At 40.7% G+C, this 13,400-nt stretch overlaps 1 protein-coding gene across 5 annotated transcripts in view; it reads left to right on the plus strand.

Annotated features, from left to right (window-relative positions):
• LOC122178151 (serine/threonine-protein kinase Nek5-like) overlaps window positions 1-13,400 on the plus strand; it is a 25,745-nt gene continuing 12,345 nt past the window's right edge. For 3 of the 5 annotated variants that reach the window (XM_042868132.1, XM_042868134.1, XM_042868133.1), the window contains exons 1-11: window positions 1-36; window positions 2,049-2,189; window positions 3,915-4,011; window positions 6,064-6,161; window positions 7,713-7,796; window positions 7,904-7,974; window positions 10,017-10,103; window positions 10,924-10,978; window positions 11,898-12,098; window positions 12,194-12,266; window positions 12,822-12,952. In XM_042868132.1, coding sequence (XP_042724066.1) covers window positions 2,073-2,189; window positions 3,915-4,011; window positions 6,064-6,161; window positions 7,713-7,796; window positions 7,904-7,974; window positions 10,017-10,103; window positions 10,924-10,978; window positions 11,898-12,098; window positions 12,194-12,266; window positions 12,822-12,952 — 1,014 coding nt within the window. In that variant the 5' untranslated portion in view covers window positions 1-36; window positions 2,049-2,072. Of the gene's footprint in view, window positions 37-2,048; window positions 2,190-3,914; window positions 4,012-4,949; window positions 4,992-6,063; window positions 6,162-7,712; window positions 7,797-7,903; window positions 7,975-10,016; window positions 10,104-10,923; window positions 10,979-11,897; window positions 12,099-12,193; window positions 12,267-12,821; window positions 12,953-13,400 lie in introns of those variants that run through there. The other 2 variants (XM_042868135.1, XM_042868136.1) reach the window with 2 other exon arrangements.

The raw sequence follows: 13,400 nt of genomic DNA on the forward strand, positions 1-13,400 counted from the left end.
GGCCGCGGTGCTCCGGAGCCGGCTGGGCGCACGCAGGTACCGCGGTCCGCCGTTCGGGCCGAGCCCGACAGCGGGGCACGAGCCCAGGGAAGAAGGGCCCGCGCGGCGCGCCCCGTCGCCATGACGACGGCACCACAGCGGGCGGGAGGGAGCGATGGGGGAGCCGTGGCCGCCGAGCTGCCTCCTCGCAGCTGGTGTCCCCGGCAGGGAGCTCCCTCAGTGCCGGCCTGGGGCCTCGTCCCGCGGAGAGGTGGCTCGGGGGGGAGTGGGAGGCGGCGCGAGTGGGTGCGAGGGCCCCATGGATTGAGGGAGCTGCCTGCTGTTCCTGACAGGAACAGCGAGGTTGTCTGCAGACCTCCCCTGGCAACTCGTAGTCCAGCTAATACATACAACTTCAAGGCGTGTGCGTCTATTAGCCGTGTTAGTTTGCTTGCACATGGGTTGCAAATACCTTTGGCAGTCATTGCCAGGAGTGCAAGCTAAATCAACAAGCAGCGTGTTCTGTGTTTATTTTGCCCGTTAAAGAACAAGTGTGTAGAATTGGTAACCTCTAAATATCATCAAACTCCCAAATCATTAGTCTTACATTGTATTTTACGCTGCCTTTTCTTCTTTCTTTCTTTTAATTTTAGTTTGCTCTGGGAGCATGCTGCAAGTCCTGTTTAATATCTTTATTGATGATTTGGATGAGAGGGTTGAGTGCATCCTTAATAAGTTTTCAGATGACACAAGATGGCTGAAAGTGTTAATCTGCCCCAGGATAGCAAGGCCCTACAGAGTGTCACTGGGCTGAAGCCAATGGCATAAGGTTCAACAGGACCAAGTGCCAGGTCCTGCACTTTGGCCACAACAACCCCAGGCAACGCTACAGGCTTGGAGCAGAGTGGCTGGAAGACTGTGGAAGAAATAGACCTGGGAGCGTTGGTTGATGCTTGGCTCAACATAAGCCAGCAGTGTGCCCAGGTGGCCAAGAAGGCCCTTGGCAGCCTGGCTTGTATCAGAAATAGTGCAGCCAGTTGGAGCAGGGAGGTGATCGTCCCTCTGTATTCAGCTCTGGTGAGGCTGCACCTTGAATAGAGTCACAGAATCACAGAATCATAGAATGGTTTGGGTTGGAAGGAACCTTTAAGATCATCTAGTTCCAACCCTCTGCTGTAGGCAGGGGCATCTCCCTCTAGACCAGGTTGCTCAAAGCCTCATCCAGCCTGGCCTTGAATGCTTCCAGGGAAGGGGCACGTGCAGCCTCTCTGAACAACCTGTTCCAGTGTCTCACCACCCTCACAGTAAAGACTTACCTCTTAATGTCTGGTATAAATCTATTCTTTGCATACTGTATTCAGTTTTGGGCCCGTCAGTACAAGTAAGATATTGAGGCCATGGAGCGTGTCCAGAGAAGGGCAACAAAGCTGTGGAGGGTTTGAAAAACAAGTCTTATGGGGAATAGCTGAGGGAACTGGGATTGTGGAATCTGGATGAAAGAAAGCTCAGGAGAGACCTTAATGCTCTCTACAGCTGCCTGAAAAGAGGTGGTGGTGAGGCAGGAGTCAGTCTGTTTTCCTGTGTAACGAGCAATATGCTTTAAGTTGCACCAGCAAAGTTTCAGCTTGGATATTAGGAAGAACTTCTCAGAAAGAGTGGTGACGTGGTGATGCATTGAAGCACATTGCCCAGGGAGGTGGAGGAGTTGCCATCCCTGCAGGTGTTCATGAAACGTGTGGATATGGCACTGAAGGACACTGGGTGTCATGGGAATGGACTGATGGTTGAACTGGATAATCTCAGTGGTCTTTTCCAGCCTTAATGATTCTACAGTTCTGTGTTTCAATCTTTCCTTTATTTGATGCCTATTGAAAGTGCAGGTCCACAATCGTTTGCAGACTTCCAGAAGCTAACAGTTGGAGGCAGCATCAGCAGCAGTAATAAAAATATGATATAAATGTGCAAAAAGTTCCAGCACTTTAAGACAGTCTCTATTTTGGCAGTCCATACTCAGATGTTACAGCACTGACTACATGCTACACTAACTTGGGTATTCATTTTTTTTTTAGCTACTGCTTTAAGACAGAGACTTCATGGATAAATATGAAATCCTTACAAAAATTGGAGAAGGATCTTTCGGCAAAATATTCTTGGCGAAAGCAAAAGTGGATGATGAGCAATGTGTTATCAAGGAGATTGATTTAGCTGAGGTAAAACAGCAAAACCTGGATGACAACAGTAGTTACTGACCAAATTGTGATGATTGCATTCTGCTAGCATGTGTACCTGGGTGAAGTCTTACCACGTTTGTAGATGTTCTTCAAAGGCATAGTTAAACTTTTTGGACTCTGTGCTCTTTGACTGCCATTTTAGTGATTTTTCAAATTTAGAGTAAATATTTTGGTATTAACACTTTGTTTTTCACTGTGTGTGTTTTTTTTTTTCTTTTCAAAGCTGTGCTTACTAAACATTATAGTACCTGTTTTAACTTTTATAGCAGATGATTCAGCTACAATGACATTTTGCTAATGAATTGACAAGGCACGATTCTGTGACACATTTCTATAAACTTTTCCATTTCCTTTTTTTTGTTCCCACATCCATGTTTTCAGACATGAGTAATTTACAACGGAGCCCTTCCAATTCTCATTTATTGTGTGTGGCAGTTTGGTTTGTCTAACTGTATAACTCAATTTGTATAACTCAAAATGTCCATTCTGTAGTTGTCGTCTCAGCTACTTGGTTGGGCTCCGGCCTGCTTTAGAAGAACAAGGATGCTGTTTGTTGTGCTTGAGAGTTCTGTTCTAGACTGAGGTGAATTGGGCCATAGAAGTGCCGTGTTTCTTTCTGTGGGCTGAAAGAGTGGCTAGCTCAGGTATCAGAGTAATGTCCTCCTATATCTACTTCCAGAAGGACAGGCAGTTGAACTCCTAGGAATTTCAACAGTCATTTTCATTGGGTATCTACGTGCTTGTGACAGGTCTTGTGTTCTGGGCCACACCAGTGAATTTATGGTGTGTGAGAGAACCATAATAGAAGAAAACTGGTATGTATGAGGCCTAGAAAGAACTATATAACCTGCAGATTCAAGCCCAGAAAAAAAAATTGATTTGATTTGGTCATCTCTAATCTTGTATTTCAGTGTATGCAAAATAGAAAAAAAAAAATAAGTAAATATTTTCTTGTAGTTTATCCCAGCTGTTAAACAAGAGCTGGTTACAGAAAATTCTGACTCTGAAGTTGTAAAATTTGTCTGATGTTGTAGAGTGTGTTTCTTTCTTTTATGAGCTGTGTCTCTGTGTGTCTTTTCGCCTTCTGACTTTTGAATCTTTTAGGGTTACATTTCAAATTTGTTTCTTAAGAAGGAGAGTAGGAGACTTATTTTTACAAATGAAATAGGGCACTTTAATAGAATCTGTGTACTCTGAAGCATGAGTTTTAAAGGAATTATATTGGTAAAAATGTAATTGCAACCAAATATGTCTTCTCTGAACTGTAAAAGGGTAAAGATTTTGCTTGAAGTGTTGCAAGAACTCATAACAGTTATAAAACAGAACTTTATTTTTTTGAAATTACCCTTATTAAGAATACAGAATCACCCTGACCTGTACTCTTCAAATATATAAAGAAAGTTTAACTTTTTGTTAACTTTGTTAACTTTTTCATCAACTTAGTAGTAGCATTTGTGCAAAAAGTTTAAAGCTGTCCATTTGCCCATGTGTAAGATGTCATCATTTGGTAACGTTCCAGTGCATTTCCAAACATCTGCTGCAAATGGGTATTTCAGACTGTGTGTACATCGTGTTTTATAATGTTTCTGCATCACCTTGTGGCAGTCTTCCTGTATTGGTAGGAATGCTTTGACACCAATGTAACTGCTTTTGGAAAGAGTTAAGTATATCACTGCTAGCATACAGTTTCTTAATTCTTTGTAGATGCCTGTGAAAGAAAAAGAAGCCTCTCAGAAAGAAGTCATTCTCCTGGCCAAGATGAAGCATGCAAATATAGTAACCTTCTATGCTTCTTTGCAAGGTTTACTTTTAACATTTGTGTTTTATTTGTGACCGTAGGGGTGAAAGGCAGCAAAGTCTAGTTTGTTCTTACTGACCAACAGGAAGTGTGGGCCCAGCACCTTATTTATCAGTAGGGACCACTTCCAGCTCCTAAAAATGAACACAAGGTATCAGCTTTAGTCACTACTTTCTCTCTTCACTGAGTGGATGGGACATAAAGATCAAATGCTAGATCCTGGGATCTCTGCATTGCTTTAGCTGAACTTTAATCTTGACCTTCAGCAGAGATCCAGAGTTCTGTCAGACTTCCTCAGGATCTTCAATAGAAGAGTGCTTTGGAGTACTGCAGGAAATAGGTCCTGTGGGCCTTTGACTTATGGGATACCACACTCTGAGGTATCCCTAAGCTTGCAGAAATGTTTTAGCTTAGAATTTGAGGCTGAAAGAGAGAGCAGAGTGGCTTTCAGACAGAGGTTGATGCTGGATTTTGGAGGGCCTGTGAAGAAAAATGAAGGCTGGTGTCCATAGGGAGCATGCAGTTAATGTATGATGCAGGTAGAACTTACTGTACACCCTGAGGCCCCACAGTGGGGTTGGGGCTCCTTGAGGTCCACAATCTCACAGGCTTTTGGGTCTGGGACCAGAACTGGGGCTGTAAGAGGTTAACACAGGGTGGGGTTTGGGAGTGTGTTGAACACTTGCCAGATTTCAGGAGCAAAAGCCTTACAAGTCAGTGCTAGCTGCAGTTTACAGCTATTGCTTGGGAATGGAAACAAATGAGGACCCAGGTTTACTTTCACAGAATCACAGAATCACAGAATTGTAGGGGTTGGAAGGGACCTCCAGAGATCATCGAGTCCAACCCCCCTGCCAAAGCAGGTTTTTTGGGTCCTTCCCTTTTGAGATGGGGACTAGAATCAACCAAGATTTGTGTCTCCCTTTTCATTTTAGAGCTGGAAGTGATCCCAAGTACTGGTGAAAGCTCAGCTTTGATGTAAGGTTAGTACTGGGCAGTGCAACAATCTTTGTCCCAGGTTATTCTGTGATTCCTAGAGGCCCACAGGGAGAAGGGGGTTTGTGCTGGAGGAAGTGAAGCTTCCGTGGCTCAAGTTATTCTAGGATTTTCTGAGTTCACTGTAAGAAGAGAACCAGTAGCCACAAAGAGGATTGTCCTCTCCTGAATATTTGTTTGAAGATGGGTACCTGTTTCTAACAAAGACTGGGATCAGGCTGTGAGCTGGGACAAGGTAAAGGCCTGCCAACAATCCAGGACTTGTGGGATTATGTTACTGTTGGTTACTAAGACAGGAATCTTTTCCATGTCAACAGTAAGCTCACGATTACTCATAATTCGCAGTTATTCATAATTACTGTATGTGTCCATCCCTGATTTTAATGCAGTTTCTACATGCAGTCGTGTTTTCCTGTTGTGAGGGAAGGAAAGCTTTATAAAGTCAGAGTTGACATAGGACTGAAAGAGGTGGAAGGAAGGCTGTTCTTCATAAAAGCTAACTCCCTATATTTATTTTTCCTGCTGACATCTGTCATAAGGAATGCCTTGTGGAATGAATGCTGTACTTACTGCTTTTGTTCAGATTGTTCTATGTGATCAGGATTATAAATATTTCAGGGAACATGCTCATCTGGTAGTCCTCTGGACTCCAGAAAAATCAGAACAGGGTGAGTTCTCATAGTAAACAGCACCTGGTGTTTATTTCTGCTATTGAACTGCTGCTTTCAGCCTTTTCCCTAGCACTGACTGTATACTTAATTTTTATTGGGAAATTAGCATTAGCTGTAAGAATATCTGGCTTCTTCTATCATCAATGTGGTTTCTGGAGGTGTATCTCATGTATTTAATGTACTGGTGAATCTCCATTTAAATAAATGTTCATGTCTTTCTTACTTTTGCATCAGGTGACACTGGAGGTATCAGTGTTTAATCAGTCACTCTTTGAAATGGAGGAGTAGGTAGAGGATTAATTCTCTTAATAGAAAGACTGTAAAAACGTGAATAATTTATTGCTGTATTAATGAGTAATAAAGGAAAAAAATATACTTTTCCTTTCAGAAGAAAACAAGCTGTATATTGTGATGGAATACTGTGATGGTGGAGATTTGATGAAGAGGATAAATATGCAGCACGGAGTACTGTTTGAGGAGGACCAGGTGAAACCAGTTAACCAAGGACATATTATGTCAAATGTTGTTTGAATTGTCCAGTCCTAGCAACTGTTTCTGTTATGAACTGTTACAAAAACTGAACATTTCTTCAATGAGTTTAATGGCAGTTCAGAGTTTGCTTTTTACACTATTTTAAGATCTTACATGAATTTATTAACAGTATTTTGATGCCAATTTTATTCCTCTTCCCTTTATTCCTTCCATCGTGAAGGCACATTCAATTTAAATAGGCAGTATACCTGCTCAGCCAGGTTTATTTGACAAGGTGTTTTGGAGTTACAAGGGGATGTATGATGTATGAGTTCCTCATTCTGGTGTGATTTGCATCATGACATATCGTGCTTTAGAATGAAGTCAGTGGTAAATCTCCCATTCATTTTATTTGGATTAGGTGTTTTCTGGTGCCATTTAAATTGTTAAGCCAACCCAGAGAAACAAGGCCAGAATTCTGATTGCTTTTGGAGCATATTCACATGTGTTTTAATTTGTAAATAGGTGTGTTTGAGTGGTATTGCAGCTCACAGAAACAGAAGTTCCCACTGCTTAGCCTATTCCTTGATCTTTGAAGTAGCTTTAAGCATTCTGAGGGAAATCTTCCTACATATTGGACTTCGTATATTCAACTCGTTATTTAATTGCATGTAGTCTTCTGCTCTTGCAGTTACAATGAAAACTTGTCTAGATACTGGATAGACATATCTAACCTGTTAGCAGAAATGTACTCTAAATTTTATGACATTACTTCTTGCTTAAATTGGAAAAGAGGAACTCCGTAGCGTAGTATTTATGTATTTATTGTATCAGCTCCACTCAGGGAATCATCTGTGAAACAGAAAGCATTTCTGCATAAAAGATTATATAAACTCAATTAAAGTCTTCCAGGACCTTCAGTTTTCCTGAAGAGAGAAACATGTAAGCAAGTCTTACTTTTGTTTCTGAATTAAATCCAATGGCTCTTATTCAATAAAAACCATATGTAACTGAAGTTGGATATAGACTTAAGAACTATCTGGGGTTAAGAATAAACTTGTGTGATTACTTAATAAACAAGTTCTTTCATAGCTCTGTTTTTTAACCACATTTCAGACCTGCTTCCTCTTGTTTCTTTATCTCCAGACTACCTTTGGTACAACTACAAGTATTATAACTGCATGGTATGGTATCCATTGCTGAGGATTTGGAAGACACTACCCAATTCTGCCTTAGTTGTTGTTGTTAACTCATTTCTAAAGATCTAGTCCTCTTTCTCTCCTTTGACATAATTATTCAGTCCACACTCAAGTGATGGTCTTGTCACAGTCAATGAAAACTTGACTGGGTTAAAGAAAGTGGGAGCAGGTATTTATATCCATCTCTTGATAGCACTGAAAAAAAAAGGAAAAGTCTATGGCATTGATTTTAGTCATTTGAAGGTATTATTTCTTACTGTTTTCTATCATCTGTTCTCTATGTATTTTAGATTTTGTTGTTGTCTTTGTTGTATATATTTCATCCACACAGATTTACAGATATCTGTCCATTTATCTTTTACTGCAGATTTTGAGTTGGTTTGTACAGATCTCCTTGGGCTTGAAGCACATTCATGACAGGAAGATTTTACACAGAGACATAAAATCACAGGTAGTAAAAGTGAGATGGGAAAAGGAGTGATTTTATCTTGTGAAAAATATGCTCAAGAAGCTCTGCTTTGTTTCATTTTCGCCTATCAGTTTCTTCTTCTTTTTCAGAACATTTTTCTTAGTAGTAACGGGAAGGTAGCAAAGCTTGGAGACTTTGGCATAGCAAGACAGTTGAATGAGTAAGTACCTTTTGTATTTTGTATGAGATCTACACCAAGTATGACTATTTTTTGAATGTTTGGAATGTAACCTGCATGGGAAAATTGTCTGTGAATTGTGCTTGGTCCAGAATATGAAGAGTCTGTCACTGTATTTTTTCCCATTATCCTGTAATGTGCCATGCTGCTTGAAGCCACAGATCCTTATAACTCTCATCATAGGCTGTTTCTCATCCTATGCTACATAGAGTGGAGAAGCCTCAATCTTTCACTGTTTGTTAAAAAAGGACTAGAACCCCTCCCCTGAAACGTTGAATTCAATGGCATATCATGGCTTGCATCCATGTGGCTGAACTCTGTTCTCTCAAAGACAGTGGTCTGTCTTATCTTTACTGACTCAGGACCAGCGTGCCTTAACCTATGTAGTAGCCAGACGTTGTTTAGGGAAAGGCTAATGCTAATTAAAAAAAAACAAACAGTGATTGAATTTGGTCCCTTTTTTAGCCTCTTGATAGCTCTGACCTTGGCAGGATCTTTTGTTAATGATGTTCTGGTGTTTCATTAGGTATCTTATGGAAAGATAATTTCCTCTGTTCATCATTTTGTAGGTTATCCTTCTGTTATCAGTCCTTAGGTGCTTTGTACTCCACCTGATGCAGTGTACTTGTAACTTCTCCCGTCCCTAAACTAAATTAATCTAAGCTTAATCATGTTACTGCATACGCAATAACAGTAAAGGGAGCAGATAGCTTTAGCCAGCATAGACAATTTGTGCATTCTCTTCAGATGTACTTAGCTGTGTTCATGTGTGAAATCCCTTTATGTATTCGTCACATGAATGTGCAGCACATGTAATGTCTGTCAAGGCCCTGTCAGATTGGCTTTGGACTGAAGCCTGCATAACCTTGTAAGTTTGTGGTACATCAGAGCTGGGAGGTCTCAATGAGAGCTGGAGTATAATGAACTTATTTTGGTAGTATCTTCATCTAAGCTTCCTTATCTGCAGGGATATGCTGTGCCATTATTTTAGCTGCAGTCTCCATCATCACTAATACCTTTGTGATGTGCCCCTTTTTGAAGCACAAACCCACTGGCAAAGCCTCAGCTCCTCACATGTAAAATACGAGTGCTGGAAACGCCTACCTTCAGAAGTGTTCTGAGGATACCTGCTTTGAGGCTTGGTCCTACATGGTGGATAGGAAGTAAACTCCAGAACTGGAGTACTGAATAGGCATCAGGGACTATAGGGACAAAAATATTTGGGGCTCTGTAGAACCTTTTCTCGTATAACAAGTGATTTTAATTTCTCAGTCTCTTTTCTCCCCCTCATCTGTGACACACAAAGGCATTTTCATCTCCATTCTCCACTTCCAACTGCCAGATAGTGTCCAATATTTCTACTTTCAGTTCAGTGTCCTTGCCACCTCTGGCACTCAGAGTTCTCTCTAAAAAGTGTCACTTCCAACTTTAATTGACATCTAGTGCACAGTGAGAGCAGTCACAGTCTGTGAGTACCTTCTGACTTCCCAGCGACTCTTGATGACACCCACAGAATAGATGTCTGAAAGAATGTGAAATGAATCCAGGTGGTGTTATTTGGCTATTTACCTACATAACAAGTCAGCAGCAAAAATGGAAACAGAATTCACATACTTCTGCTTTAGTTTCTGAACAACACTTCCTCCTTTATCTTGCTTGCATGACTGACTACCACTTAAATATTCTTACTTCAAAGTCAGAGACTTCTCATATTTTGATGTGTGGTTGATGGCTTTCAGAATTTTATGCTAATGATAATAATTCCTTGAAAATGTTGATTACAGTGCTGATAAAAAGTGGGGGAAAGACAATTCTTGTGCTTTCTGTTGAAATGCAAGCACTGTATTAAAATAGTTGGTCATTTTTACAGAGAAATGGGAAATGCTTCTGTTTTTCTTGGAGTGTTCCATTGAGCTATTACTCAACCACTTTGAGAGCAGCTATGATATGCCCCGTGGAGTCTAACTCAATTGCTTGCAGACATTTTCAGTGTATAAGCCTTTTTGTTTATTGTGTTTCATTAGCACGACAGAGTTTGCCTGTACATGCGTAGGGACCCCCTATTATCTGTCACCAGAGATCTGTGAAAATCGACCATACAACAATAAAACGTAAGTCTCTGTTTTCTTCATATGCTTGTGCATGAGGGTGTGCAGTCATGAGATGACTTATTTTCATCATGTTGTGGTTCAAATTAGTATTTCTGCAGGACACCAGAAACTTCACACGTATCAGCTAGAGATAGCTTTGCTCTTCAGTCTTGGTAGGAACATTAAGCAGACATAGTTTGTAGCATGTGCCTTTTCCAATGATAAGGATAGTACCTGGTTAGGTATCACAGAAACATTGGTGCTACAATTAAAAAAAAACCAAACAAATGTAAGGTTTATATTTTCAGTGCATCTTAAGAAGAAAAGGTGCACCAATACTCATGTCTGATGGAGTAATGTTAGTAAATCTGTGGCACAGATAACCTCTCTAGAGAGGTTTGCTGTCTTCTGGAGGCCTGCATTGAGAACATTGAGAAGAGGCTATCAGGATATCAGGTATGATAAAGGTAGCTGACTGCTATCCCTGCCTGGTCTTTCAAGCTAGGTTGCATGAGACTGCAACCAGGATATTAAAAAATATCAAAAAAATCTTTGCATCCCTTGGGAAGGTGTTGAAGGAATCAGCAGTGCAGGTGGTGTTCTCCTCAATCCTTCCATTTGAAGACTGGGATGTGAGCAGGAGGAGGATGGATCTTTGCCTATGTTGGCAATTCTGCCTGTGGCAAAGGCGTTGGAACTTGATGATCCTTCTGGTCCTTTCCAATCCAAGGCATTTTTTGATTCTAAGATTCTATAATTTTGAGAGCTGAAAAGAGATACTGATTACACGTAAATAAATATTAGTGGCTTTTCATGAAACTTTAATTCCTTTTGTTCACAGAGATATTTGGTCTCTTGGCTGTGTGCTCTATGAGCTATGTGCACTGAAGCATCCTGTAAGTACCTTATAATTAGATCAGTATCATATTATTAAAAAGAAAGTGGACAGCCTAGAAAATCTGTAGAAATAACAGCATTAATTAACTATTGGAATTGATATTTAAGCATGACTGTCAGTGTTTAGTTTTTTGTATTGTGTCTGTTTTGTGCTTACCAAACTACAATGTATTGTGATTGAGTCAGCTGAGTTGCATCAGTAATGAAAAATCAGCTTGTACCTTGGTTCCTGAGAACACAGAACACAGAGGATAAGTTGTGTGAACTGAGGCTTTGAAGCTGAATGCTGTGAAGACAATATGTATGCAGGTCTCTGCTTAACAGCTTTTGGCAAAATTAATCTTGGGTATTTCTGGAAAAGTTATGTCTGTGTTGCAGTATAGCAGTAGAATATGAAAAACTTCTTCTGAGTACCAAAGCTAGCACACCTCCTGAGTCACGCAGCAGAAATAAGGAACATAACCAGAAAATCCATTAAAAAAGTGCCTATGTTAATTTTTCTTCAGCAAACTACAGATGATGAGGACTGATTTCTGAAGAGATTGCACAGCACAGAGCTGCTGTCAGCAAGTGCCTTTTTTCATGTCGAGATATCGGCAATAGGGCGACAAAGAACAGTCTCAAGTTTCACCAGGGGAAGTTCAGGTTGGGTATTAGGGAGAAATTCTCCTTTGAAAGAGTGGTCAGGCACTGGAATGGGCTGTCCAGGCAGGTGCTTGTGTCACCGTCCCTGGAGATGTTCAAGAAACGTGTAGATGTGATGTTAAGGAACATGGTTTAGTGGACAGCACTGGCGGTAGGAGGATGGTTGGGCTAGATGATCTTAGAGGTCTTTACCAACCATAATGATTCGATGATTCTAAGGCATCACTTCCAACCAGCAGTACTGTCACCTTTTTATGTTTTTCACTGATCAAGTTTGAAGGCAATAGTTTGCATCAGCTGGTGCTGAAGATCTGCAGAGGATATTTTCACCCAGTGTCTCCCAGATATTCGTATGATCTGAGGATGTTAATTTCCCAGTTGTTTAAAATATCTCCGAGAGATCGACCATCTATCACTTCTATTTTAAGGAAGCCCTTCTTGCAGAAGCTTGTTCTAAGACATTTGCCCCCAGAGGTGAGTACCTTGTAATGCTGCTTGGCAAGAGGAGAATGTATATCATAGTATAAAACAGTTCTGTCAGATACTTACGTTGCTTATTGTTAACACAGGAAGAACTCAGTCACACTGTGATACAGAGAAGGAAGCCTTCAGGATCACTGCCTGAAGTCAAGATGATGCCAGGTAATGGTAATGTTACTTAACATTGGTTCTACACTAGTGTTTGTTAGTTACGATGTGGTTGATGGTGACAACTTTCACCAGCAGTCTTTATTGCACATTTGGATATAAGAGTTTCAGCCAAATCTGAAAATAATACAAGGAGAGAACTGAAATAGCAGAAACATTCACCCTAGACAGTGCATCGCTATCCTACCTGTTCAGGAAGAGACCACAGATCATTTGCAGCACTCAGTTAGAAAAGCTGCCACGTGGTTCTGGTTTACACAGGTCTCCCTTTTATTTATTGTACTTCCTTGCAAAACTGATTAGTAAAATCCACGTTACGTGAGTGTGACAAATTACACTGTTTCAAAAACATGTCATTCTAAGAATGAAAAGCAGAGTGCTTGGGAACTGAGAGGTATGATAAAATATGATTCTGTGATGAAAGGGTGTAAGGAGTGTTTATTATTTCAGCCTGTCAGTGTTAGGTTTATACACCCTACTATGCTTTCCCATAGTAGGATCGTGTAGAAAGCAACCATAGTAACCTTTTAATATTTTATTTTTAAAAAGTTTGTAAGCTTCAAAGAAGGAGAGTTCAGGACCAAATTCTTCCAGGATCTGAAATGGTAGCACCTATGACAACGCAGGAATTATATCAAAGAAATGAATGGAAGCCTTCTTCAAGAGGGCAACAGCTTCAGGTACTGTTCATCCACATTCTCGTAACATTTAATTATCGTAGAAGATAAACTCCTAATGTTAGAAGAGGTCCTATTAAATTCAACCTAATGCCTGCATCCATCATCCAAAAGATGTTAAACTCTATCTGGCCCAGTATTGACCCCTGGGGTGCCTTGCTGGCTAGTGACATCCAGCTGTGTAGCATGATCAGCTCGGAATCAACATGGTTCAGCCAGTTTTCAATCTACGTTGCTACTCCTCCAGCACATTCTTGGTCAGCATTTCTGTGAAGATGTTCTGAGAGACAGTACAAAAAGCTATTCTAAAGTCAAGGTAGGCAATAGCTGCTGCTCTCCCTTTGTCTACCAAGCCAGTCATTTAATTGAAAATGGCTATAAGGTCAGTCAAGTGTGATCTTCCTTTTGTAAATTCATACTGACTACTCCTGATCACCTTCTTGTCTTTTGT

Source organism: Lagopus leucura, unplaced genomic scaffold (genome assembly GCF_019238085.1).
Source record: "Lagopus leucura isolate 7727_CA_CO unplaced genomic scaffold, USGS_WTPT01 Super-Scaffold_100001, whole genome shotgun sequence".
NCBI lineage: Eukaryota > Metazoa > Chordata > Aves > Galliformes > Phasianidae > Lagopus > Lagopus leucura.